This window comes from Taurulus bubalis, assembly GCF_910589615.1.
Source record: "Taurulus bubalis genome assembly, chromosome: 15".
Lineage (NCBI taxonomy): Eukaryota > Metazoa > Chordata > Actinopteri > Perciformes > Cottidae > Taurulus > Taurulus bubalis.
In genome coordinates, this window is record NC_136603.1 from 20312167 (window position 1) to 20339846 (window position 27680).

The 27680-nt window shown below is 45.1% G+C and overlaps 1 protein-coding gene across 1 annotated transcript; it reads left to right on the plus strand.

Moving 5' to 3' along the window:
- Nucleotides 1-4528: 4528 nt before the first annotated feature.
- Nucleotides 4529-15911, plus strand: ankrd50l (ankyrin repeat domain 50-like; the record flags this gene model as incomplete). Its single annotated transcript, XM_079231097.1, has 3 exons — nucleotides 4529-4947; nucleotides 11579-11796; nucleotides 12367-15911. The coding sequence occupies 3 exons, from the start codon at nucleotides 4529-4531 to the stop codon at nucleotides 15909-15911; spliced, it is 4182 nt and encodes a 1393-aa protein (XP_079087223.1).
- Nucleotides 15912-27680: the final 11769 nt, after the last annotated feature.

The following is a 27680-nucleotide window of genomic DNA, read 5'->3' on the forward strand; positions in this document are numbered from 1 at the left end:
AGACAGAGAGGGAGAGAGAGAAATAGAGAGAGAGAGAGAGCAAGAGAGAGAGAGGGACAGTGAGAGACAGAGGAAGAGAGAGCGCAAAAAAATAGGGAGCGACAGAGAGAGAGAGAGCAAAAGAGACAGAGGGAGAGAGAGAGCAAGAGCTCGTTTTGTCTCGAGACGGAGCTACAGACCGAGATGGTGCGCGTGCCTGTAAGGTAAGAGCCGCTCGCGCGTCCCAACAAGCAGACAAAGTGGACTGTCTGCTTCGTGGGTGTGTTTTGTTTTTGTTGACAATGGCGTCGACTTGTTGCGCGGGATTACCGGAGGGCAGGTAAGAGACACGCGGTGGTGACGTCACACCTGCGGAGAGGACGCGGACACTTGTAGCGACCCGCGGGGACAGCGAGGCCGCTGATTGGCTGGAATGGTCACCGGGTCACCGGACCGAAGAATTAAAAAAGACAGGAAAAGAAACATAGTTACCTTTTTTTATTTTTTATACAGACATCATTTATTCTTGAGGCTAGTGATTTAAAATCCTATTGAAACCTATAAATACAAAATAAATAACTTAATTTACGAACACTCCTGAAAGGAACAGTGTCTTACATTCAGGCGGATCTATATTGGCAGACATGGAATATAATAATAAATATGTTGTCTTTAGTGTATAATCTCCTGAAAATTAGAATCGTTGTGTTTTCGTCATCCAATGAGCCGCTAATGTCTACATAAGGGCGTTGACTCAAATGTTACTCAGTGCTCAAACCGTTTAATTTGATTTAATTTAACTTCAGGGGCCGTCACGTGATGCCATTTGGGCCCACATATACTTTCCCCTTAGAATGAATTAAATCATTAAGTCCTAAAAGTTGTATATATGCACTAATGCTGATTCCAGAGTAATGTTTTCCTTAATCTTTATATTCTTTGTGTTAAAGGAAACGCTGCAGTGAGCTGTAGCTCTGTGGCCAAGATCTCTTGAAGATCTGGCAAACTGTATCTGAATTGTCTCTGAAGTCAAACCTGGTTTGCTTCCACCCTTCCTTGGGGATTAATAAAGTATATATTCATTCATCTATGGTGGGTCCATCGCCATAGATTCTACAGTAGAACCATTGTAGTTCTCAATTACAATGGTCTTCTGCCAACTGCAATTACTAAATACTCATTTAAAGGCATACTGCAACTTAAAAAAATACCTTCCCTTTTATGTGTTTTCTGGGGGTTGTGCTATAACTCTTATTGTTTATTGTATAACGCTCGAGCCTTGATTGCGTTAAGACTGTGCTAAGCTAACTAGCTGCAGGCTCCATCTTCATATGTATTGTGCAGACATGAGAGTGGTATCAATCTTCTCATCTGACAAACTGTGGAACAATTTCTTGAAGCTGGACTCGAATGCATTTTAAGTTTTCGAGGCAGTTCGTTGGCGTCACCATTTTTTGGATTTGAAACCCGCGTACCCATCCTCCCCGGTCCTTCTTGTACAGGGTCTTGACTGGTTGCATAGCAACTTCCTTCGGTGCGTTTACATGCACCGGAGTAACCTGGTTACAGTCGGCTTTCTTTAGTGAGCTGTTCTCATAAATGTCTTGTGAACAAGAAGCCTGGCTTTCCCTAAACGAGGGTAGAGGCGAAGAGAAACCTTACTTCTCCATCTCCATGTGTCCTGGAGAATGCCTTTTCTTCTTGGCCATAGGAAGGAGGTTTCCCATTGGCTTTTTATTGTGCCCTGAAGAAAATCTGGGTCGGACGGGGAGGAAAGTATTGCCACGACAGCAGGGCGGCAGAATGAAAGTAAAGATCTTTACAGAATCATGAATGAATTCCATCCGACTGAGATGGAAACGGACGAAAAAATGTCAGATAAGTGGTTTTCCACCACTGAACCTTTGACTATTTGTCCAATCCAGACACATTTGTGCTGTAAAATCCAGAAAGCGCCGTCTTTTTAACTACAGTTAAAACAAATACAGTAAAATAAGCGACGCCTCCAACATAGGGTCTTATATATATATCAATAGAATTGACTTGATTGTGGTTTGCTGCATGGCTGTGAAGACGCTGCTCCAGGCTTTGGTTGCTGCACGGCTCAGAGAGCTTTGTAAATGTGCACAAGCAATGCCAAGAATGTAGACAACTTCACTGCTCGGTGTCAAGTCTTCAGCGCCCCGCTAAAACCACACATCTCTTCATTTTACCAGTTCATTGTCGGTGTACCGGCATCCGTTGGACCGGCGGTGCAAGTGTTCCAACATGCGCCGTCTACCTGTGGGAGAACATCAAGCTGCCGATGGACTCTGACTCAGGCTGTCAGGATGAAGTCTGTTCTGCTCCGATCCCCCAAGTGTTCAATCAGACGGGTTTCATTCAGTGTAGCTGGTGTTTGATTAGTCATTGACTTTAAATGTGGAGCGCTCTTTTATTTTGTCGCAGAAGCCATTGATTGACGTTCCTTTTTAAAGGCTCATTTTATCAGAGCATCAACCATCTGGTGTGGCTTTTTTTTAACACATATTAGCATGCAGTTGCAAATGAATTCTGAGTTTTGCTGCTGATGGACACATTATGCATTTCCTAAAAATGGGCATGCTGGAAATTGCTCAGCTAAGGACACAGCGGTGAGGGCGGTGTGAAGGCAGCTAAAACCAGAAAATTGCATAATTACTGTAATTCTGAAGGTATTTTTTGCCAACTATAAGTGGTCAGGTTTGATTTAGACAGGAACCTTTCCAAAGAGATTTGTATTGACGTCAGTTGCCTTGCATACTTTTTCTTTAATATGTTAATGTCCTTTAAGGCTAAAAACAAGGATTTCATATAATTTAACTAATAATATATATATATATATATATATATATATATATATATATATATATATATATATATATATATATATATATAATCTAGTAGATGGGACATTACACAATTCATTAGTATGGGCAAAAAGATTACAACAAAAACATAATTGACTTGAATTAAAAAGGGCTGCAGCAAACTATATATAACATTATTGGATTTATATGTTTATAGTTTGGTTAGTAAAATGGTGAAAAGCAACATGCATTTTTATATTTGAGAAGCTGGAACCACTATCTGATTTTTTTCTTTTTTATGATTGATAAAATATGAAACAATCATCCAAAGTGTCTCAATTCAGTCTTTGTTGAATAATCAAATGTTTCAGCTATAGACTTTACATGATTTAATCATCAAAAAGTAAATCAGAATGGAATCAAACTAATTCCCAGAGCCATGTCGTAATGACAACAGCACCTCAAAAGATAAAATAAAGTATTTTCATGAACAAAACTTCAACACCATGATGTTGCTTTACATCCTGGTATTTGTGACAATAAAAGCTCTTGAAAAAATGAGCAGAGAGGCGGAGCTAGCAGCTAGCAGCTAGCTCCCTGAGACGGCCCTCAAAGCGGTCACGCCCTCAATTATGGCTACCTTTAAACCTTAATTTAATTCAAACAGGTACAAGTATCATGACTGGGGACATTGACTACAGAGACCCGGCTGTAAACCTGTTTAATTCTGATGTAAAGTCACCTTGCTTTGGAAGCAGCCTCAAATGGCCATTTGTGGAACAGACGTTTTTGGCACTTCCACGTTGGCTTCATTTTCCAGCGCCGGCAGCGGCCACGTGGTGAAGTGTTGCCCTGTGACTGAACCTTGACCCCAGGTAACCCCTCCCACCTGTCAACTGTTGAATCGCTCGCGGCCACACAAGTCCTCCCTCTTTCTCTCTCTCTCTCTCTCTCTCTCTCTCTCTTTCCCTCTCTGCTCTGCTCTGCTGTGCGTGTCCTGACATGCACAGAAACACTGGGGGAGGGAGGAGACAAATAAAACCCAAACAGGAAAAACCGGAGCACATGAGAGGCGGACGGACAGAGAGATGGAGAGAGGGAGGTGTGAGGGTTGTTAAAGAGCTGAGGGCACGAGAAAGGGAAGGAGAATGTCACGCTAAGGCTGCAGTTTGGGATCGACGCTCGAACTCTTACGAGAAGCGGGACAGATACTGAGACGAGGGAAGCTGTCGTTAGAAGACGGAGGACGACTCCGTCTTCAGGGGAGGGGTGAGAGACGGTGTCATTATATCTGTGAAACACATGCTGTCAGTTCCTCTCTTGACTCATTCCTTTTCCCTCCTTTGTGATTTCAGACTGAACGGCTCCACCAACTGCAGGACAGGCTCTTCGGTTTTTTCACTTGGAACCGTGCAACAAAAAGATCCCAAATCCAGATCAAGTCGCCGAAGAGGAGACCCATTAGCTGACTCAACCTTTCCCTGACTCCTCTTCTTGTCAGAACTACGCCTCGAGGCCTGCAGGGGGAAGGACAGCCACTGATAATGATCGCCTGACGCAACACTTTCAGGAACCATCGGTGTGAGGAAATACCCGCAGCTGTCACAAAACCAGAGGTGTGCAGCTCTACCTAAAAGTTGGGAGTGCGACTACCGGAGGAGCATGGGACGTGGAGTAAAGAGCAGCGAGTTGTCGCCTGCAGTTCAGTCGCCCGGGAACAAATGAGTAGCGGCGGATTTCCCAGCTTGCTCCAGGGCCGGCGTTTCTACTGCCGGGAATGGGCCCTGGACAAGCTGCGGCGCTGCCTGGACACCCGCTCCGTACCGGGGCAGCCGGCGGGGCTGCTGGTGACGGGGGGCCCCGGAGCCGGGAAGACCGCCCTGTGCACCGAGGTGGTGTGGCCCACCTCGAAGGCAGGGCTGGCGGTCGGGCTGGCGCCGCGCTGCCTGGCCTCCCACTTCTGCCAGCGGGAGGACCAGAGGACGACCTCGCTGTGGAGGTTTGTCCTGGGCCTGGTGGAGCAGCTGAGGGCCTCAGCGCTCCTCTCTCCTGGGTACAAAGAGATCCTCAACAGCCCGTCTGTGTCCTCCTCTCTGGAGCCTGTCGCCTGTCAAAGAGACCCCGACGACACCTTCAAGAGGTTTGGATCTCTTTTTTTTCTTTTTAAAGAATGTTTAAAGTTTTGAATGTAACGCGCTTGATTCCGAAGAGGGTTCATCTTTATCGTAACAGGTTTAAGGGAAATTTCGATGTTGCCAAAAGGAAAGTGAAGCAAGCCTGAAACGCATCCAGGCGCTCTGCATGTGTGTGCTTGTCCAAGAGCGTGGCTCAACGCAGCGCGGTGTGCTATCACATTCTGGTAAAGCGTGATGGTTGATTTGAAAGCCGGAGCAGCGGAACAAGGTTACATCTGACCCGAGTCAGCGGGCAAACAAGTGGTTTTGTTGGTGGAAACAACAAGGGGAAAGCCTGCGCCACAACCGTGTTTACCGTGTTTGGTAAATTGACAGTTTCAACATTGCGGTGACCCAAAACATCCAACGTGGGGAGTCATTTCAGACGCCATGACCCTCGTCCTGAGGCGTGTAATCTGTTCTGTTGTCGACCAGACAAGCTGGGATCTGAGATCATTGTGATCTTAATGCTTCACAACATGATTTGTGGCCTTTTGTGTTAGTTCCATAGGGCTGGATGGTTAAATCAATATGTACCTACAAAATCAATCCTGATTTAATTCTTAACACAGTAAAAGTTGCCCTCTTTACTTGTTGTTATGCTATTGAATGGCGTGTGTACAACAACACATTTTGTAAAAGGATTAACTGTAATTGATCCTTCGCAAAGTCCCGCCCCCCCTCTGCTCCTCCATCAAGGTCAACTGTTATGGAGCCCACACTGCCACTAACTTCACTCCCTGAAGAGCTATTCTCTGAATGGTCTCCAACATGCTTTAGAAGGAGGTTGTCAAACTGATTCAGGAACGAAAACGGGTTCAAATGATAACGCACTCATTGCAATATTAGAAACACTGTAATACAACTTGCATATACATGTAAAAAAGCTCCGTCCTCACTCATTAAAAGAGTAATTCAGGCTCAACCGCAGCTCATGTTGTGGGAAAAAGACCCATGAAAGCTTTACAGCTGCGTCCAAACAGAGGTGCTTTCTGCAGGCGTTTAGACAGTCAACGGACCAAAAGAGTTTCAAAGCCTGTAAATGTAAAACCCATTCGACCATCACAAGAGAGGCCACGACAGGCACAGGAAAATTGACGGCAGCAGCTATTCTCCTTCGTCTTATATTTATTTCTCCTCTCATAATGCGGCCCATTCACAGCGCTCACAATGGGCCTCCACTGTGAATGAATGCTCCGGTGTTATTTACGACACAACTTCCCTTTCAGCGAAGGGAGGGGGGGGGGGGGAGAAGAAGAAAAATGAACAAAGAGGTGAAAAATGCCTCCGGTACCCCAGTGACCGTCTCAGCGGCAGTCAGCGAGGTCGCCCTCCTCGCCGGGCCTTTTCTTTTTTTCACTCTCTCCCGGCGTGTTTACTCTGCGATGAGTCTGAGCCTTTCTGCGCTCCTCCTGTGTTTGCGTACCTCTGGGTGTGAAGTACCGAGCTGGATTCCTCACTCCCCTCTGACTGGCTCGCAGCCAGACGCTGTGTGAGTTTGGAGCACCCGTGAGAGAAAGTGGCTGCGGGCGAACCCTCGCCACGTGAGGACCGCCGTGTACACGCTGTTAAAAACATGGGCTGGGGTTGGCGGCGGGCGGGCGGGCGGGCGCACATGGGACGCACCGTAAGCGTGGCAAGTCACCAACTACGTAAAAAGGAGTACATGTACATGTAAAAGGCCTGAATTCAAAATAATGGGCTTGCGTTAAAGTACAGAAGTGTTCTAAGCTAAATGTACTTTAAAGCATTAAAAGTGAAATTGCAGAAAGGCTCTTTTTGCAGTGTTATTATAGAATGTGATGATATCTCAAACTAATGTTGTAGTTCATCCGTGCGGCGCCACTTTGAGATACTTTGTATACTAACAGGTAGACTCGTAGTATAGTACATGCATATCATGTTTTCTTGTTATGTAGTTAGGCAGGTATAGGTGTAGTGAAGTAAAATGTACATGAAATGTATATTAGGATGTATAGAATGGATATACTTAAAGCTAGGGTAAGTAACAGTGGGGAAAACAGGAAGGGTGCGCCACATTTCAAAATATATCCAACTGAATAAAACCAGCCTAGTGTTGCCAACGCTGTCCCAATGAAAGTCGGCCACACTGGCAGCCCGTCCCGTCAGGCCTTCCTCCAAAGCCACTTATCCAAAATCATCATCATCATCATCATAATGAATGTAAACAACCAGCATAGGCTATGTTGTTAGTACACAAAGATGTAATATGCAGACTGCACACAGGTAGACGAGCAGGTCGGGTTTATTACAGTTCTGCGACAGCAACAGGTTTTTATTTTTATTTATTGTAACCAGGAACATTTCTTTTTACTTTAATGAAACATATAACACACTCTGGGTGTGACAGAGAGCTCTCTCTTCACTACGCCACCGGACCGCATGTGACGCACATAACGATGAGCAGGTAGCAACGTGATGAAAAGGGTTTTTTTTGTGGTGTGTGATGTTATTGAGGGAACAGCTGCCGTGCGGTTTCAACGTTCCACTAACTTTTAATGAGGCGCTGCCAAGGAAGGGAAAGTAGGACACGAGCATTATGCACTGCTTTGGAAACGGCTGTTCTGTGTCTGACGGATCAGGAAAGATCCTCTATGCTAGCATGCGGACATGCAAACATGCATGGTACCATGGTAACTAAATGCTCATAGACACATTTTATGTCTTATACGGTTTACTTGACTGTTAGTTTCTGAATTCTTGGCAACGTCTCACATCGTATTATCCTGTGGTCGCCCCGCTTTGCTTTTAAACCACAAACTATTGACTATTTTTTAAAATTCTAAACTTGTGATATTTTCTTTTAGCCTTTTTTTTACACAGTATTTGTAGTCTGTAGCTCGTTGTTAATGCTGTCTATCTTGCCCAGGGCACTATTCCATTTTTTATTTTGTCTGAATGTTGCTCGCCTGGGAGAGTAAAGTGAAATAGAAATGTAAGAAGAAGACATGCGCATCAGATGACGGTGTAGTGTCGGTACAAAAGTAGTTTTGTGGCCAGGCGGGTCATCCCTGACTGGCCGTCGCTCCTGAACTCAGTAACGCAACACAAAGTGTGTATGTGTTGTATTATACCGTGCATTTCATTACAAGTAAACTCCACATGTTTCATATATATATATTATAGTCCCAGGACCAAGAGCCTCTCCGGATCTGAACCCTGCTCCAGGCTCAAACCACCACCTGAAAACCTGCCTTGTTTGTGACACTCTAACCTCCACCAGATGAATTAAAGCTCAGGGTCAAAGGTCACACACCGCCTGGTGTCCAGGTCTGTGTAAGCAGAATGGAGCAGAAAGCCTCGACCGGCAATAAAGGATCATTAACACAACACTCCTGCGCAGACCTGAACGTGCGCTGGGTTTAGGGAGTGTCGCTGTGATCCGATGACTAAAGCAAACAGAGGTCTGATAAGCTTGTTGCAATCCAGACGTAGCCGTCACCCGAGGGCAGGGCTTAAATCTGCTTTTAATTGCAGCGTGTGCTCCCCGATGAAAGCCAAAGCCACCGTGGAAGGCAATGTGTTGAAAGTAGTGAGATGACTCAGTGGCCTTTCGCTGCAGCGGATCCTCAGACTCCTCGGAGAAAGAAAAAAGGGACGGCGGTGGAGACGAGCCGGGACTCTCTGGAGGCCGCTATAAAGTCCTCGCAGTGGCTTTTAGGGGGGAGGACTCCACTTAGGCCCGTTGGTGATGATAAAAGGGGGACATGTCAACACAAACTTGTGTTATCAGCTCTTGTGCACATACATTTGCGTATCTAGAGTGCCTGTGAAATAACAGTTTGTTAATAATAACCCAGTTGGTTTTTACATTTAGTTTTATTTCGTGGGCTGCATACATCAGATTTGACTCCCCTTCATATGTCACATGAAGGCTCATTCGAATATGTATCTGAGTATTTCCACCCACGGCTTTGCAAGTGGGTGGAAATACCTTTTGCAAAGTTGCGCCATATTTTTTCTCCAGACTTGCCGTTTCAGGAATAAGGGTCTTAAAGACAGGAGCTAAAACAGAGCGTTTCAAGCTGATTTAGATATACAGGTGTATATATAAACATTACATTATGTAAACATGTTCGAGTAGAAACCCAAAAAACAAGTATGGACCCAAGTATGAGCATCATACGCCGCCTTTAAAGACCCAGAACCGCCTATGATCATGGTGTCACCACTGAAGATGTATCCAAACAGCAACAGAAGGTGTATTCTACAACTTTATACACACATTAGGACTTTGTCTGTAAATATCTTCAGAGGAAGATACTAGATACAACCTCTCTGACTAAAGACATTCTCTTTGTGTGAGAGGTTTTTGTATTTCTTATAAGTTAGGTTTAGTACTCAAACAAGTAATTCATCCAAATAAAGTTGAATGATGAAGCCAAATCCAGCAAAAAGTTGTATATAACATTATCCTTCAGAGGAAAATTAGACTTTAGACAGAATCAGAACCATTTATTGTAAGTATTTTTACACATATAAGGAATTTGTCCTGGCGGTAGGTGCATAACATTTAACATTTAACAATAAACATTTAACGATAAACATAAAACAGAGTGCAATAAAAAGGGAGCATGAATATTTACACTTTGATCAACAGAATGTAAAAAAAAAAAAAGTTCAAATTAAAATAAAGTGCACGGAACGAAGTGATTATGTGAAAGTGTAAAGTAAAATAAAGTGACATCAGGTGCCATATCATTGGAGGCTCATTACTGTTTAGGCCGCTTCCTTCTACCTTTTATTCATCATGAATGGAGATGTGTCAGCAAGTGGGCGGTTCCCACCTCTGCTAAATAATGTCCTGTAAACCCTGAACATGTCGCCACTAATGTCGGTCAAAATGTCCATTATGTGAGGACGGTCTAATAGAGGAGGTAATAGTTACTTATTATGACTCTGAACAAGGTGCTTGTCGTAACACAACATGTCATGTCTGTAGCTCAAACACGGACGATTCCTTGCCAAAGTCTTCTCGTTACGCATGACTCATCTCTCTGATGTTGAAATGTCACTCCTTCGCATATCTTCACCCGGAGACTGATACTTTGATGTTGACCCAACGTGTTTGGTGAATGACGCTGCATTAATTCAATCGGTGAGCTTCTGGATTTACCAGAGTACACTGAAGAGCTGATGCATCTCTGTTTACAGGTTAAATGACCTTAAAAGGTTAAATGATAAATAAAAAAAACGCTGCTTGATTTGCTTTTATTAGGCACCAGAACAAAAAACGAATTGCCAGTTTTTTTCAGAATTTGTAGGCAAAAAAAATCAACATATCTTCTTTAGTTTTTTTGCGTAAATTCTGTGTTTAAAGACTCGAGGTGACTGCACCTTCTGGCCGTTCCTAAAATATAGACCGTACCAATAATGACAGTACACACAGAGGCGTGAACCCGGTGTTTGTTGCATGATGATTGAGTTTAGCCTCCGTGTGACCCGTTTGTACCAGACTGCTGTCACAGGTTAATCACTGTTTGTCACCTGTAAACCCAGATCTGTCTGTACGGGCACCTCTGTACAGGCGGAGCACGGAAAGCAACCACGTTTACAAAATGTATTGTTAAATGAGTTTTCTTACATTTTTACAATGGAGAATCAGTATTCTTCTGTAGGTACAGTGTTGTGTATGTGTATTTGTTTTGTGTTCATTTTTATAAAGTTATAAAAGAAAAAATCTAAAGCAGCGACTTAAAATGTTAAGTTTCATGGTCAATGAATCTCAAAGCAGTCGGTAATCCAGCAACTACTGCTTAACAATCCCCTGTTGGCGCTGCTTGGTTTGGTTTGGAGCGGTGAACATGGGTTCCTATAATAACTAGTGTTACCATACAGTTCTCAAAGCGTCATCATAGGTGTAACTACACAGTAGTGTGTGTCTTTGGCTCAGGCGTGTTTCTCCTGCAGCCACAGTAATCATCTGGAAGCATCAACTTCGTCCTCAAGGGTCCCGTCTTCCCTCATAAAACTTGCACTTTCATTATGTAGTGCTCATGCTCCAACAGCTTTGTGCCGTAATCTTGATGACTGCAGGATTTGATTCTGGCATAAATCCATCGTTGGTTTGAACCCGCTCTAGTGTAGGGGGGGAGGAATTAAATCAAAGCTCAGGCATGTTATGTTGAGGGGTTTTTAAGTGCCTGGAAATTACAGTTGGTTAAAGTAGTAAAAGGAGAGCCGGATAGCACAAGTATGATAAGATGAGATAAGGTGTGTGTGTGCGTGTGCGTGTGTGTGTGTGTGCGTGCCCATGAACCTGAGTCACCATCCGATCTCAGCAGGGTGCGGGTGCTAATTGTGCTCTTCAAAGGACAGTTGCGCTGGGATTTATGTTTTCTTTTTTGCCAAGTCCTGAATTCTGTCTGGCATAATATTCCAGAGTTTAATCACAGTAGAAGGTAATATATTTGCGATTGTTGTTCCCTGGTCACAGCTGTATAACTGATTTCAGTGAATTTTAGTGCCACTGACTATATGCAAAAGGATCATCCTGCTTTGCTTGTGGTTGTAATCACACTGCAGACATTTAATCTCTTTCCTTGTGTGTGTCGGCTCTTTCTCACATGTCCTCAGAGCAGTGTTGGGACCCCTGCTAGACCTTCCTCCTCCCGCCCGGACTCTGATGGTGTTGGTGGACTCCCTGGACGTGAGGGACGGCGCAGGCGAGGGAAGTGGAAAGAGCGGCTCCATCGCGCAGCTCCTGGCCGCCAATCAACACCTGCTGCCCGGCTGGCTGCTCCTGGTCTGCTCCGTCCGCCGCCACAACAAGGCCATGTGCAAGATGTTCTCCGGTAAGAAGAAAGAGTAACTCGTCTTCATGGGATTTGCAGTTAGACACTGATTGAGTCGTTTTTATGACAATTGATTAAATAATTATTTGTCAAATTACTACAATGGAAATGGTAGATGTCAAAAAGAGATGAAAGTCAAAATATCTATAATATTTACTTGGTAATTTACGCCGTAATCTGGTAATTTCAACATCCACATTAACCATGCATCGAATAAAGAAATATAAAGTTCCACAGTATTGGCCTTTTGTGTAGCTATAGCTGAAGAGACCATTGACTGTAACTCTTGTTAAAAGCTGGTAGTAGGTAGAGTGCTCTGGTTATACGCTCCAGCTTTGTTTCACTAGCATATCATAAATGAAGGGAGGTGTTGTTTTGGAGCAGAACAGAACAGTACATACATATCGAACTATTAAACTAAGGTGTTCTCTTCCAAAAATGAATAAAAAGCAGAGAAAGAAAATGCCACTTGATTTTTGTTATCCAAAATAACATAACACTGGTAAAGTATATCGATAGTATATAAACTATATTGGCGTTAAAAAACCTGCTCTTTCTTTCTGTGTTTAGGTTTTCGTCGGATCTCTCTGGACGATCTGCGCAAACCGCCTCCAGTCCGTGACGTGCAGCAGTACATCCTTTGTCGGCTGGATGAAGACACCACCCTTCGCCGCCAGCTCACTCCTGACACGGCCGACATGCTGAATCTGCTGCACATAAAGAGCGGCGGCTGCTTCCTCTTCCTGGAGCGAGTGCTGGATGGGGTGGCAGGTGCACTGGTGGGTCTCAGGGAGATCCGAGACATCCCCGGGACTCTGAATGGCCTCTACCTGTGGCTGTGCCAGAGACTGTTCCCCCGGGGGCTCTTTGTCCTCGTCAGGCCGCTCCTCAATGTCCTCTTAGCTGCCGCAAGGCCCCTCACGCCTCAGCAGCTTTTCACGGCGACGTGGACACATGACACCGCGCTCAACCCCCAGGACTTCCAGAACAAGCTCCGAACCCTCGCGCCTCTCCTGATCGATGGCCCTGGGGGAACCAAACTACTTTTTCATGCCAGCTTTGCTGAATGGCTGACGGACGTTAAATATTGCACACAGAAGTACCTGTGTAGCAGAACAGAGGGTCACAGTATGCTCGCCATGGCTCTGACTTTGCAGGGACCCCACCTGGACATTGAGGACACTTGCCAGCTAGCCACATATTTAGTTTCATCAGGTCACCACAAAGCTAACCCCTCATTATTGGCACTGTGGATGCTGTGGGCAGGTGTGCCTCCTCTTACGCCTCATGGCAGTATTGCCCTCACTCCATCTATAACCCAGCCTCCTGTTCTTGTCAGTCAGGAGGTCCTTCAGCTGTTAATGAGTAGTGGGCTCATCTCTGCACCCTGCCTTTCAGATGCAAGTGTTGGAGTGTATTGTACAGGTGAAGAGGGAAGTAGTTTCAGACAGGCCTTTGAAAGGGACGTGTCCGTAAAGAAGCGCCTAAGCTGTGGGGTCTCTGTAAACCAGACTAGTGCTACAGATGGACAGGCCTTGCTTGCCAGTGCGGCCCACGAGGGTTCTGCAAATGCAGCCAAACTTCTCCTGGCACGCGGAGCTGATCCGCTGGTCAGTGATCAACAGGGCCAAACGCCTCTCACTTTGGCTTCCAGGCAGGGGCATGTTAAAGTGTTGTCTGTGCTCCTGGATTGGACCAAGAGCCAGGGGCCAGAATCTGCTGTGCGGATGATGGAGCATGTCGACAACGAAGGCTGGACGGCGCTGCGCTCTGCAGCTTGGGGAGGACACAGCGAGGCCGTCCGGCTTCTGCTGGATGCGGGAGCCGACGTGGACGGCTGTGACGCTGACGGCCGCACGGCTCTCAGAGCGGCTGCGTGGGGCGGCCACGAGGACATCGTCCTGACCCTGCTGGACTACGGGGCACAGGTCGACAAGGGTGACAGCATGGGCCGCACGCCGATTATCGCTGCTGCCTATATGGGACACCATGAAGCTGTGGAGATATTGCTGGACCACAGAGCAGAAGTTAACTTAGCGGATGGAGATGGGCGCACTGCCCTGTCGGTCGCTGCTCTCTGTGTTCCCACAGCAGCTGGGGTCAAAGGTTATGGGGAGGTAGCAAGTCTGTTACTGGAGCGTGGAGCAGACCCAGGACACAGAGACCACGATGGAATGACACCATTGCTTCTTGCGGCCTACGAGGGCCATGATGACATAGTTGAGCTCCTGTTAGAAGCTGGTGCGGATGTAGATGAGACCGCTGGCCCTAATGGCAACGTCCCAGCAGCGGCGGCTGTTACTCCCCTGCTGGCGGCTGCAGCAATGGGCCACATGAAGACCGTGTCACGGCTGCTTTTCTGGGGAGCGGCTGTGGACTCCATCGATTGCGAAGGCAGAACGGCACTCTGCCTGGCGGCGGCGAGGGGCAGCGTCGAGGTTGTCCGCGCCCTGCTGGAGCGAGGCCTGGACGAGAACCACAAGGACGACCTCGGCTGGACTCCGCTGCACGCCGCTGCCTGTGAAGGCCATCGGGCTGTGTGCGCTGCGTTGACGGAGCAAGGCAGCATGGCACGTGTCGGCGAGATGGACATTGAAGGACGCACCCCTCTTATACTGGCGGCCCAGGAAGGTCACTGGAGCACCGTCAGGCAGTTGTTGGACAGACGTTCTCCCATCGATCACAGGGCGTACGACGGACATTCTGCCTTGAGCGCCGCCCTCCTGGAGGGCCATGTTGAGGTGGCCGAGCTGCTTATGAGGCGAGGGGCTGATACTGATGTACGGGACGCAGAGGGAAGGCCTCTGCTCTACCTCCTGGTGTTGGAGGATCGCCTTGAAAAGGCGAATCTCCTCATAGAGAAAGGAGGGGTGCCCCTGGAGTCCCAGGACTCTGAGGGCCGTACAGCACTTCATGTGGCTTCCTGGCAGGGGTGTGTTGAGATGGTGGACCTATTGCTGAAGCATGGGGCAAACCCCAATGCGCAGGACACAGAGGGTAGACCGCCAATCCATTCAGTGGCTTGGACGGGACATGCTGAAGTAGGACATCGTCTCCTTAAAGCCAGTGGTGTCGTTATCGACCTTCCGTGTCACCAGCGGGCAACAGCTCTCAGCATCGCCGCCCAGGAGGGACACGCAAACATTGTCGCAATGCTTCTGGAAAGAGGTGCGAATCCCAATCACATGGATAAATATGGCCGTAGTCCAGTCAAAGTGGCTGGCAAACACAGGCACTTTAACATTGTCCGACTCTTGGAGAGCTACGGAGCCAAGCCATACGTGGGCCCTAACTCTAATACTGTCTCCCCTTCAAAGCCCAACAAGATCCTTTCCTCGGGCATCTTCGAGAGTAATGGAGGTGGAGTACCAGCTGCAACCTCCTCCTCTTCAGTGTCTTCTCCCGGCTCCACTGCCGATCGATTCCACTCCACGCAGAGCTCCCAAACCTCGTCTACCGGCCACTCGCTGGCCACGGTGCAGACGGTGCCGGCTGACAGCCTCAGCTTCATTCAGCAAATCCAACAGCACTCCCTGCCCCGCAGTCGGAGTCGTCACTCCACCCTCCCCCCGCCAGGGAGCTCGCTTATGGGCAGCCTGCACGGAAGCAGTCAGAGGCATCACAAAGGCAGCCCTCCTTCCACCGTTTGCACCGTCGCTGCCACGGTGCACCCCTGCGAACCGCCTCAGAAAGGCTTGTCGTCTGGACTTGTATACCATGACAAAATGAGCAGGCAAAACTCAAACTTAATTAAAGCAGACAGGACTACGTACGCTGGGGGCAAATGGAACTCAGTCATGGCTTCCCTCGGGATAATGCCAGGGCAAGACGGCCCAGCAGCAGGTGCTAAAAACCGAGAAAGTCCTCCTCTGGGCTACCCTTATAGACTACAGAGCCCACTTCAAGGGGACGCTTGGGATTCTCTACCCCAGAAGAACATTTTGTCACCTACTTGCTACAGTTTTAGCCCAGTCCCACCTTGTAGTGCCTTGCCGGAGGATGTTATGGTCGGAATGACAACCACAGACCCGCAACTTAACCTGAAACAGGCCATCAAACTGCAGTTTGAAGGGCCCACCAGTGCGGCCTTATACAAGAGAGAGACGCCCCTGTGACTGGTGTTCCAGTACGTGAAGTTAGCCATTGCCCCACATTCTTCTACAAACCTTTTTTATTTTGTTGGAGTGTGCTGAAACACACCGTTCATTCTCAGTAAATGAAGTAATTTAAATTATCAAGCAGACTGCCAAATATTCTTTGGTTGCATCATTTCAAATGTGAGGATTTTTCCAGCTTTTCTTTGTCTTGTATCATTTTACATCAACATATTAGGGTTTAATCATAGATATTTTGGAAAAATGTATATTCTCAAATCCATTAAAATGTCGCAGTGAGGGTATTTTCAGGTCATATTGTACCAAATCAAAAATAGTTTCTGGTGGTGTAGAAATCTTAATTGAAACGACAACATCTTTGTTTTAGGTGGAGTTGGACATTTTTGCATTTCAAAGGCGGTTTCCACCGTCAACAATAATGACTTTCTGGGTTCAGAGGAGAGAGGAAGGTCTCTCTCTCTCTCTCTCTCTCTCTCTCTCTCTCTCTCTCTCTCTCTCTCTCTCTCTCTCCACCCCCTTCAGAAAACCAGAGGAACAACAGACTGAATGACTTCAAAGCTTACATTCCGGCCTTTCCGTTGCCGGTTGTGTGTGTTGAGCAGGGCTCTCAGACAAGATCATACTTATTCATTTAAAGTGTGAAGCATAACTATGTTCATTTCCAAAGTAGAGCTTATTTAACAGTTTGGGTTATCTTCTGAATTATCTTTTTTGCGATTTAAACATCCCTTTTTCTTAAGCGCTAAACAACTTTGTTTAAGAGCTTTAGGCTTGTGCCTTGATCTTTACTGAAGCCTTTGATATTTACTATAAACTGGCCCCCGCCCCCATCGGCTCGTTGCTGACGACCAAAAAAACTGTTTGCAGAAACACCAACCTACCGAAGCCTGACCCAGTGTGGGGTTTATGATACAAACCATAAAAGACAGCCAACTGTACTCAACCAACTTGGCTCTCTGTGTGTGTGTGTGTGTGTGTGTGTGTGTGTGTGTGTGTGTGTGTGTGTGTGTGTGTGTGTGTGTGTGTGTGTGTGTGTGTGTGTGTGTGTGAGCAGGAAGGAGAATGAAAATTGGACCATAAAAACTGGGGGCGGTTTGTGGGAGGTTTTGTTAATTCCAAAAGTTCTGTATCATTTTTGCATTGGATTGATATTTAATTGCATTCATTCATTCATTAAAGTGTGGAACAGTGCCATAAAACCTGTCTACCTCTTCACCGTCTGCTTATTTGTGAATATTTCATGCACTCTACTACTAAATGTCACAAAGCTTCTGATGTCGCGGCATCGTGCGGAGATGAGAGTCTGGCAGTGGGCTGTCGGTGGCCATCTGGGAGGCTCAAACCAAAGCGCTTTTAGAACTGGAGACGGGAGGGTTGTTGTGATATGTTGTATCTGTGAAACTCTTTTGGCATTTGGACCTCGGGAGCCACATTTCAGAACTTCCTTTCATGCGTGCTTTGGAGAAAAAAAGCCCAGGTGTGCTCCTTTTTGCTGTGGATTTCAGCTCTTTTCTCAACATTTCACCGTGAGCCTGAAAAGCTTTATTAAATAATGCTTATGTTGGACCAAAGTGAGCAGAGTGTTCGCCTTCTGGCACCTTAGCTGTGTGTGTGTGTGTGCGTGTGCGCGTGTGCGTGTGTGTGTGTGTGTGCGATGAACTTCACAAAACAAGAGTTTTGAAGCTAAAACTTATTTTTTGTTTCACCAGCGTATTCATGTCCCTTCAGTGAACTAGAATGCCTCATCATTTCAGTGCCCTCCAACATGTCATTATTATTTTTTTCTGACCAGGAGTTGACGTTGTTATATCCAGAGCTGCCATTTAGTCCAGAATATGGATAGAAAACCAGCGTAAACATTCATTGTTTCAGGAAGACTTAAAGCTCCATATAATGGAACAAAAGCGAACCCCAGATGTGTGGTGAGACTTTGGCCCTCTATGCTGAGGCACACAGTCAGGAACATGTGTTTAGGAGGTAAAATGTAAGAGTTTAATATTCAATTCAGTAGATTTTGTATAGCCTAAAATTACAAATTTGCCTTGGAGGGCTTTGCAATCTGTACACATACGACATCCGTGTCCCGGGACCTCACATCGGATCAGGAAAAACTCCCCCCACCGCAAAAAAAATGGAAAAAACCTCTCACAGGAAAAAAGGAGGAAACCTTCAGGAGAATCCCTCTTCCCGGATGGACAACATATCACTTTCCTAACCTGTGAAAATGACAGGGATTAAAAAAAAATCTCTTTTGACCCTTTTTTGCTTCCATTCTGAAGAGCATTTTGAAAAGCCGTGGCAGAACAACCAACTTGGAGAAAAAGAGGCGCTTTGAAAACCACACGCATTAGAAGACGCAGTGCGATATGTACTGCCCTTTATTTTAGTTTCCTAGTGAGCTTCGTCACCAAGGTGACTGAAAGAGAGAGACCGTGTGCACGTGCCACATGTTTGGCTGCGTAGGCCGCAGGTTGTGCCGACAGCTGTGCTCTAATAAGGACGCGCTGCAAAGGCAGCAGCTTTCATCCACACTGGCTCTCTTTAATCCTGTGCTCTTTAATAGAAACACCAGCAGATCAAAAGCTAAATAGTCTTTTTGGGGGAATGGGTCTGTTTAACACTTTTAAACACTTCTACGGCAACGACTGGGGAATACAGCAGGATGTGTGTTTGCTTGACACTATGAGAATGGGAAACTTCGAGCCTCTTCTGTTAAAATCACTTTACTTTAATCCAGTCATTTTTGCGTCGGTGTCTGATGCGTAGGAGTCCAGCATTTCCATAATTCCTCCTCCACAGCTCAAGTGTTAAGTCAACATCAATACATTAAGAACGAATCATGATGTTCTTATATAAATGCTTTCCTCTATAGTTGAAGCGACGCTTGCTCCTAACATGCAGATTCACTAAGTAAGTGTTTATTTGTGGTTTTCACTGTGGTTGGAAGAAGTGATTGTTGTACATTTCTTCAGCCAATAACTTGCAAAATCTGTTTTAAAATCAGTTTAGGCATCCCTAGTGTTCAAATTGAAAAGATACAAAAATAAAACAATTCTGGATCATGTTTAGTGAGCGTCTACACTATCTACTGTAAATATAGGAGCTGAGTATGGAGTTGGGCGAGTGAAAGGGGTAACAGGGAGAGAAGTGACTGAGGAACAGGAAAGCTGAATGACGGGACGACCAGCTGGCTGGGAAACAAGGAGGCGGGCTGACTGGAGAACAATGGAGGAACGGGATAGCTCATCAGCGAGGAAACAGCTGATGGGATACGGGTGAACCTGATGACCGGGGCACAAGAAAGTGAACTCTTCAGTAGCACCTGGTGGCAGTGGCAGGAAAGTACAACTAGCGAGTCTGACCACCGAGAACACCCTGTTCACGAAGGATGCTTTAGCGACTGCATTCTTTGATCAACTTTATTCCCCAGCCTATAATAGCTTCATAATATTACACTTTAACAATATTTTTTGTCAGGGTTTTACATTATCAGCAGTGTGTTCTGATAGGATGTATGTTATTTAGATATTGTTATCTCCACTGTGATTTTTAGCATTCAAAACTGCATTTGAAGTGTCCAGCTCCCACTCACTGATCAGTTATTTGCAATTTGAACTGTGCAGATAGTCTTACTCATCTCTTTCATTGTTAACTTACGTCAAGAGCATAGTGGAGAGGAACCCGAGTGCATACGGATGACCCCGTGTGGGGAATGTACTTTATTATTCTGTCCACCAAACTATTGTAACTTTGACTGAGCGTGGAGCAAACTGAGTTCTTTGGACATGAAATGGAAAACAAGTCCAGCAAATAAACAGAATCACATTGAGCAAATACCCGGGTTTGAGAATGTACTGCTCTGAAAAACATAATAGAAGTAGTAGTTAGATCTACCGTTCCTGCTGTGACCAAAGCACTTATCTGAAATAAACAATTGTTTAGGAACTATCAATCTAATCTTGGTTCATGTGGTATTTTTACAAACTACCATCATTTTTTAGTTTAAGGGTCACAACCACTTTACCAGTTTAGTTTAGATTAAATGTAAGTATAAGTACTGAGACAAATTAAATGAAGTTTGATCTCTAAGCAGAGTGATGTGAATATGTACAGTGGTTAGCCTGTGGGAGGAACCCACACTGCTACGGGGAGAACGTGGAAACTCCACACAGAGGAACCACCAATCGGGGATCGAAATGTTTATATAGATCTACCGTCGCAGTTTCTTTCAAGTGAAACTGTTTGTTCTGTACAGTGATCGGTGTGAATCCCTCAGATATTATTATTATTATTAGTGGTTCATTTTGCGGTTATTATAATGTTTCATCAGCATTCAGATCCTAATTGTGGTTGTTGCTCATGAATTTAACTCATGATTCCCATTTAGTGCCAGAGTGTTGAGTTAACGTCACATACTGATAAAATGGCTGATTTATTGAAAATATTTTAATTGGAAAATAATCAGTTTCTCCATTCTGTAAATTAATTTAGGTGCAGTATTCATATACTCAGACGACTCCATACACAAATCAACTAATATTTTAAAATATATCTGTAATCTTCAATAATCAATTTGCTAAACTAGAAACCATGATATGTTTCAATATTTTATCTTGACTGTTGTATTTCTGGAAAGGCTTATAATAATGCTGACACTCCTGATAATACAAAATTACTAGGATTTAACAGATTTTTTTCTTTTTTGTTATTTGAAACGAAACAACCCACAAAAGGAAAGGATCACAATAAATAGACAACATTTCAACAAACCTTTATTTTTGATTATTGTTAACATTGAAATCACTATAACAGTAGATTTTCAAGCAGATAATTATAATTATAACATATTGATCTCTCTTCATTCTGTCATTCATTCGATGACCAATGAAACCAGTTTGTCTTTGAGAATAAAGGCTCACATCCACAACCGTACACCCTGCTGCCTAGATTAATCTTAAACTACAGATATATGTCTTATTGCTGCTGAGAACGATGTCTCAGGTTTTTAAAACTGATACAATAATGTCAGAAATGCATAATTGAAGCTGAAAAAACGTTTACATACATGTAACTTACTATCTCATACTAAATGTACAATCTTAACCTGTAAAGTAATGATTAACCGCAGCTGTCAAACACATGTAGTGGAGTAAAAAGTACAAAATATCCTCTGAGCTGCATTGAAGGAAAGTAGAAAGTATCCCCAAAATAAAATACTCAGCAATGGTCCACTGATCTGCTATAAACAGACATATTTCACAGAGAATAATTTGGATGATTCAGCCTGGCCTGTACTTTCTGGCATCAGTGCATCCACATGTTAAATACAGAACCCATCGGAGGTTGGTGGATACATGACAGTCACTGCTGGAGAAAGAAGGGAGTGGGAGGACAGGAAACAGCCGAGCTCTACTGCCTGTCAAGGAAGATCAGCGACAGCGTGAAAGATTGTCGAATTTGTTGGAATTACCGAAGCAAATCGTGACACGATTCCATTGAAACATTAAAAGAATGATCTTATGAACACCCCAAGATACAAATGGAAAGGAAAACACTGCATTTAGATTTGTCTTGCTGAATTCATTAAATCAATATCGGCGTTGATTTGTCAGTACGAGGCTGAATCTCTGCAGGTTAGCAGCTGTGGGTGAAAACTCTGACACAATATTACAATAAACTCTAATCAATAAACCGCTTTCAGAAAGAAATGTGCTAATCTCTTGAGAGAGCAGAACAACTAAACCAAACTACACGTATGCTACCAGCTAACGTAACACCAGCTAATCTTTGTCTCTGTGGTTTATCTTCATATCTTTTGCATTTTGGATGAATGGAAAGCCTTTTGCTTACACATTCAGACTTCTGACTATGCTCCTATGATACAGCTAGCACAGAGGGAGGCAACCTGCGGCACTTGGCACGCTAATGTCACGAATAAGTGTCTTCTCGTCCGCATGCCAAATAACCTCTTTCACAGCCACTGGCAGTCATTTATTATTAGTTATTTATGGTGGTTTGTTTTAAACATCAACCGGCGCTCTCTAGTCGTGGGTCACTTTGTACGGATATATCTTAATGCAATGGTGCATGCTGTCGGACACAGCTAGTTGGCCCTCAGGTAGAAGGGCCAGTCCACGTGGACTACTCAAGCCCTGGGTCACTATCGGCCACCCCACCCCCTGTGCTGGGTATAACAGGACTCTGTGCTGCTCCCCCCAGTCCGCTACCAGCACATTACCATCTGTATCGATACAGATGCCCCAGGGACAGGTGAGGACCGGTCCCATCCCAGCACATATACCTAAAACTCTCACTGTGTTCCAGCCTGGCTCCAGCACTTTGATGCAAGGCACACAGCCTGTTTCGTTGCCCCTTTCGGACACAGCTACCATGCCTGATTTTGAGCAAGCTGCCACTAAGTAAGGCCGGTGGAATCCGGTCACCACTGTGCGCTCTAGACGGGAGCCTGTTTTAGGGTCTAGCTTTAGGGCAATGAGGCTACCTTTCCGGATATCAGCGACCAAGAACTCATCTCGTCTGGTTGTGGTCACGCCCCTGGGAGCCTCAAGCTCATCTTTTGCAGAGCCCAAACCTGACCCACCAAAGGTCTGGAGTAGGCGACCATGCCGGCTGAAGATAAGCAGTGCTCGCTCTGCTGCACAGCTAAGTGCAATCAAGCCTTTAGCATTGACCGCAATGTCAAAGTAGTTCCGACATCTTCTTGCGGAGCCATCAGAAGTCGGGGAGGTCACTTGCTGGAGAACATTGCCCCGAAGGTCAGTCACCTGTTTAAAAGTTAGATTAAATGTAATTTGCTATAGTACACACACTGTATGTTGCACGTGTCTGAAAGACGCTTGACACAACACATACCTGAATACGAGCATTTCCACAGTCCACTATGTAGAGTAGGCCCTGTGGTGTGGCATGGATACCACTTGGCAGTGTAAGGTCGGCTCTACCTGAACCCTGCTTCCCAAACTGCCTGATCAGATGGACTCCTCTGGGGTTGAATACTGTCAAGGACGAGTCTCCCTCCTCCTCCAACTCCACCAGGGCTGGCTCTCCTCTCTTTTCTCTGCCTCTCTTTGGCTCTTGAGAGGATCCATCAATGACAGACATGGATAAAGACCTAGCCACCAGGGGTTGTTTTGAGCCGGTCACTGTCATTGTTTTGTGTGGCTGGTGCAGAATATTATGACTTCTATACATAGGGTATGTTGGGGTCTGCCCCATGTCAGAGACCCTTGGCCTTCTACTGAGAGCTGGGGACGTTGAGCTCGACATGGAGTTGAAGTCGTTACACGTCACGGTCCACTCTCCGAGGTGCTCATTCGTCCCACCGCCGATCATCGGGCGAGTCTTGTGTGTCAAGTCCACTGCAGACTTTGATAGACGGCAATTGTAGTTCAAAGAGCCTCTGTTCATGCTGCAGTCGTGAGGGGGGCTAACGATGAAAGTATAGCTGGAGTCAAGGCTGTCTGTTGGGGATGGTGCTCGGCCATTGTCACCATGGGGCCCGAGAGAGTGTTCATCAGACGACTGGCTGAGGCGAGAGTGAGGTCGACCCCTGGAAGTGAGGTCTAGGCAGCTTTGACTGGTCACAGGCTCTCTTGAAGTCATCTTGGGAGATGCTAGGGCGCTGTTGCTGTACTTCAAAGGTCTACTGTTGAACTCTTGACTCACTTTTCCTCTACCTCCACCCTGGCTGTCTAAACTCAAGTCGCGACTCAGCTTAGCATGCTCCTTTCTTCGTTCAGGTGACTGGGACAGCTTCCTACCAGACACCACTGTTACAGTTTTCCTCGGATCCCCGTGAGAGTAGTGTTTACCATGACCATTCATCTTGTACACCCGCTCCTTGTCTTCAGTGTCCATGTTTTTAAGTACCGTAGGGACAGTCAAAAATATGTCCTCGCCTTGTGGCTGAAAAGAGGCTGACTCCATCTCGTCATCCTGGGATGACTCCCAGTCAGACTGCTCACACTTGGGAACCCAGGGACATATCTTTGTTGGGGCGAGGTTTTGTTCCTCCTCTGATTCCAGATCATTCCGAGTAGAAAGACTGATTTTCCTGATAACCCTGCCTGTTGGTGAGGTCCACCCCTGTCCGAGGGGGCTTTTCTCTCCTCCAGCACTTTGATGGTGTGTGTCTTCACACGGCATCTCCTGTGAATGGAGAGCACACAGCTGCCCCTGTGGCCCGCAACCTCCGACATGCAGGCACAGGCTTTGTTCTTGCATGCGAATATCTCCGAAGTTGACAGCATTAGGTTGGGAGCTGGGTTTGAAATTCACTTTCTTCAGGGAAACTGACACTTCCCAGGGTTGTAGGAACTCTGCAACGTCCTTCAGCAGCTGGTTTGGTCCACCATCCTCTGGACGTGACTGTTGACCTACCTCCTGAATCCACTGCTGAAGTTGAGCAAGTTTACGGAGCCTTTGGTCCAACAGGGACTGGCTGACCCGGGCTGCTGCCATGTTCTCCCTCTGGACCATCTCCAGATGCTGCTGAGTGTCCCGGTGGTCTTGCTCCACCCTTTCCAGCAGGCGCCGCTCTTCTCTGCGAGCTCCTAAGACGGCCCGCTCTACACCCCGCTTCACAGCGTCCGTCTCGGTTGCATGGCGCTCTTGTAGGCGACGCAGCTCTGTCTCCACCTGAGCAAGATCCCACCGGGCCTGTGTTGCCCAGCATGGAGGGGACTGAGGCCGGGGAGCGAGGGAAAGACCACCGGACTGATGGTCAGCACTGGGGCTGTGGGCTGGGGTAGGAGAGGAGGAATTGCTCTCCAAAGGAGTTCCCACAAACATCATGAGGGATTAATGGATGGATCTTTACTTATTTTCCAGGGTTCCGTTTGAGTTCCTACATTAAAGACATAATAAAAGGGAAAGGGAAGATTCATTTGCATACATCAACAACAAAATCATTACTACAATAAATGCCCGGACCACAGTGTGTCAGGTAATTCAAAACATGAAGAGTGATATTAGAGTTAATAAATTGATGCTGGTACAACACTGTTTATGTGCAGGCGTAACATATTTTTCAACAAGCAGATGCATTCCTCTGAAACTGTCAAACCTCAACATGACGCAATGCCGATTACTCGAAGAATGAGGTATTGTAGTAAGCTAGCAGAACTAGTCTCAAATGTAATTCCACTCATGTCAATAGATCGTCAAGTGATTTTATTAATGAAATTAAAACAGCTTCCCCTGTAAAACTGTGTGGCCCACAAATGTATGCGGCTACCAGCTGTGGCTCACTCATATAGCCCAAATGCATATGGTTAAGGCGAGACACTAATGTGTGCAACATGTATTATGCACTGTTCAATTTTGAGATTTTGGGCTATTTTACTTCCAAAACACGTCTTCTTTCAGACTAGTGGGAAGACAATATCTAATTTGTTTCTATTTTACTTTTCTATAGATTTCTTCTCAACTAAGCAACATTGTCTAATAGATAATGCCTCATTTGCGAATATAAAAATTATTATTATTATTTTTTTTTTACTGGTAATGCTAAAAAACAATTGCCGTTACAACTGGAGAAATTTCATTTCTATTAGTATTTTTTTGTTATATTATTCACCTACTAAAAACACATTTTAGCTCAAAACTGCATCGTACAATTCTTTTGGACATATAGTATGAAGCTGTGCTGTAGAATTGTAGTCGTATAGTAAGCTGTATATTGAGCAGTGCACTTGTGTTAACCATCGTGGTACGCAAATGATCAAAGAATGAAGTTTACCAAATCTGTTTTTAATCTATGTGCACCACTTAGATCTTTTATTAGAGCCCCTTTTTTTTAGTGAACCAATGCTTATGAAAAGATGATAAAGCTATGAAGGAAGGCCAGATGAGAGCTGCCCCTGTGGGCAGAGAGGACTAGCGTAGAGTAAGAGGAAACTTTTTCACTGAGAAATCTATTAGCATTTCAAATGGAGGCAGACAGCCAGAAGCATCCAGAGTGAGGGCGAGAGTGGGCGGTAAAGAGACAACCCAAGTGTCAACACAACAATACTTCTCAACTCCCCGGCTCTGCAAACAGACCCCGCTTTGATATTTTATTAATGAGGCGAACAAAGTGATGTAGAAAGACGGCAGCGAAGGACGCCCGTCCCTCATGTGATGTATTGTCATAATACTGGAAACCCAGGGGCCGCCATATAATAAACGCAAAGTAGCATTCTTACTGGGAATAGATGAGGAGGTTTATGGCCCCGATCCATTTTTTCTTGTAGGAAATAGGTAATAAAGGCAGTCTCATTCAAATTGCGAAATATGTATTTAAGTTAGGATAGATAAGAATTATCAAGTATTCACTGATACTTCCTAATTTGAATGACTTCATAGCACAAGTATTACAAAATGATCACACAGACCCATTCTTATAGTTATGGTTCATTACAGCGAACGGCTTATGTGTTTTACTCTTTATTATGAAGCTCAATAAGCAGCTGGTGATTGTTGAGCGAGAGAGGCGTAAATGCCATTGTTGTTATTTTGAATGTGCAATTGAGATTATGCAGAGATTAGAACAAAAGCAACTTTGAGTTATAATAAAGTGGGAGAAATTGACATAAATGTATCATTTAAACCACAAACGATCAAATATTTCATTATGAAAGACCGCCCAGCTGCACAGTATGAGAAGTACGCTTTGTGGTTGATCTATAACATTCAGAGGCACTACAGTTTTTAGGGCCCGGTAATACAGTGAACATCTATTTCATGATTCACTTCCCTTCCACTGACTGAATATAAAACTCTTTAGAGACTCTTAAAGACTCGTCGTGTACCTTTGATCGGGTCTTTCTTTGATTTAGCTTGTTGTTAAACCTTCACTTTTGTTCATTTAGTTTAGTGATGAGGAGGTAGGAAGGCATTATATATATATATATATATATATATATATATATATATATATATATATATATATATATATATTGACAATAGGAGCTTTTCTTAGCAGTTATTAGCAGGCCATCCATATATCCTTCATAATGTTACAACTCCTTTTACACTTTCACAATCTATTTTAATTCATTCATTCATCTCTAGAACAACTTGACACCGCCCCTCTAAATAGCTATATGTGGGTCTCTCAGGGTTACACCATTACTATTTAAACATGTTCTATCCTTCTCATGAGTGACTTGTAGTCTCAATACTCCAGAATATATTTGATAACTTTTACTTTTCCTTGCAATGGGTTGGTTAGTTTTCAATATGGCTACATAGCGATACTTTGGAAAGGACTCGTTTGATGAGTGACAGGTGCATCTGAGGAACTGTGCCGGTCCCATTCCTTTGTGCCGGCGGCCAGGTTTCCACTCGCATTACATTATAGATGAGGCGGGTCTGGTTGCTCACCTCGTGACGCTGAGGGGTAACTGGGTCACGGCAAGAAACGGTCGATGAGCAAACTGGAGTTACTAGTACACGTGTGTCTCAAACAATAAAACGCATCTGTGGAAGTACTAAAAATGTTTTTTGCTAAATTGTAATTTTTGTAAAAGAAAATATTTTAAAAAATCATTAAAAAATAATAACGACATAGAGCACGCAATCAAATTACACTTTATAACAACATTATTGAATTTGGATTGTGTAGAAAGAAAAGACAAATGCATGGCTGTGTCTTACCTGCAGTTAGCGCTGCTTCGTCCCCATCGCGCTCCTCTTCGTCACTCCCTCACTGCTACATCAACCTCCGGCCCTCTGTGAAGTTTCGCCTCTTATTGGCTGTTGCTAGGA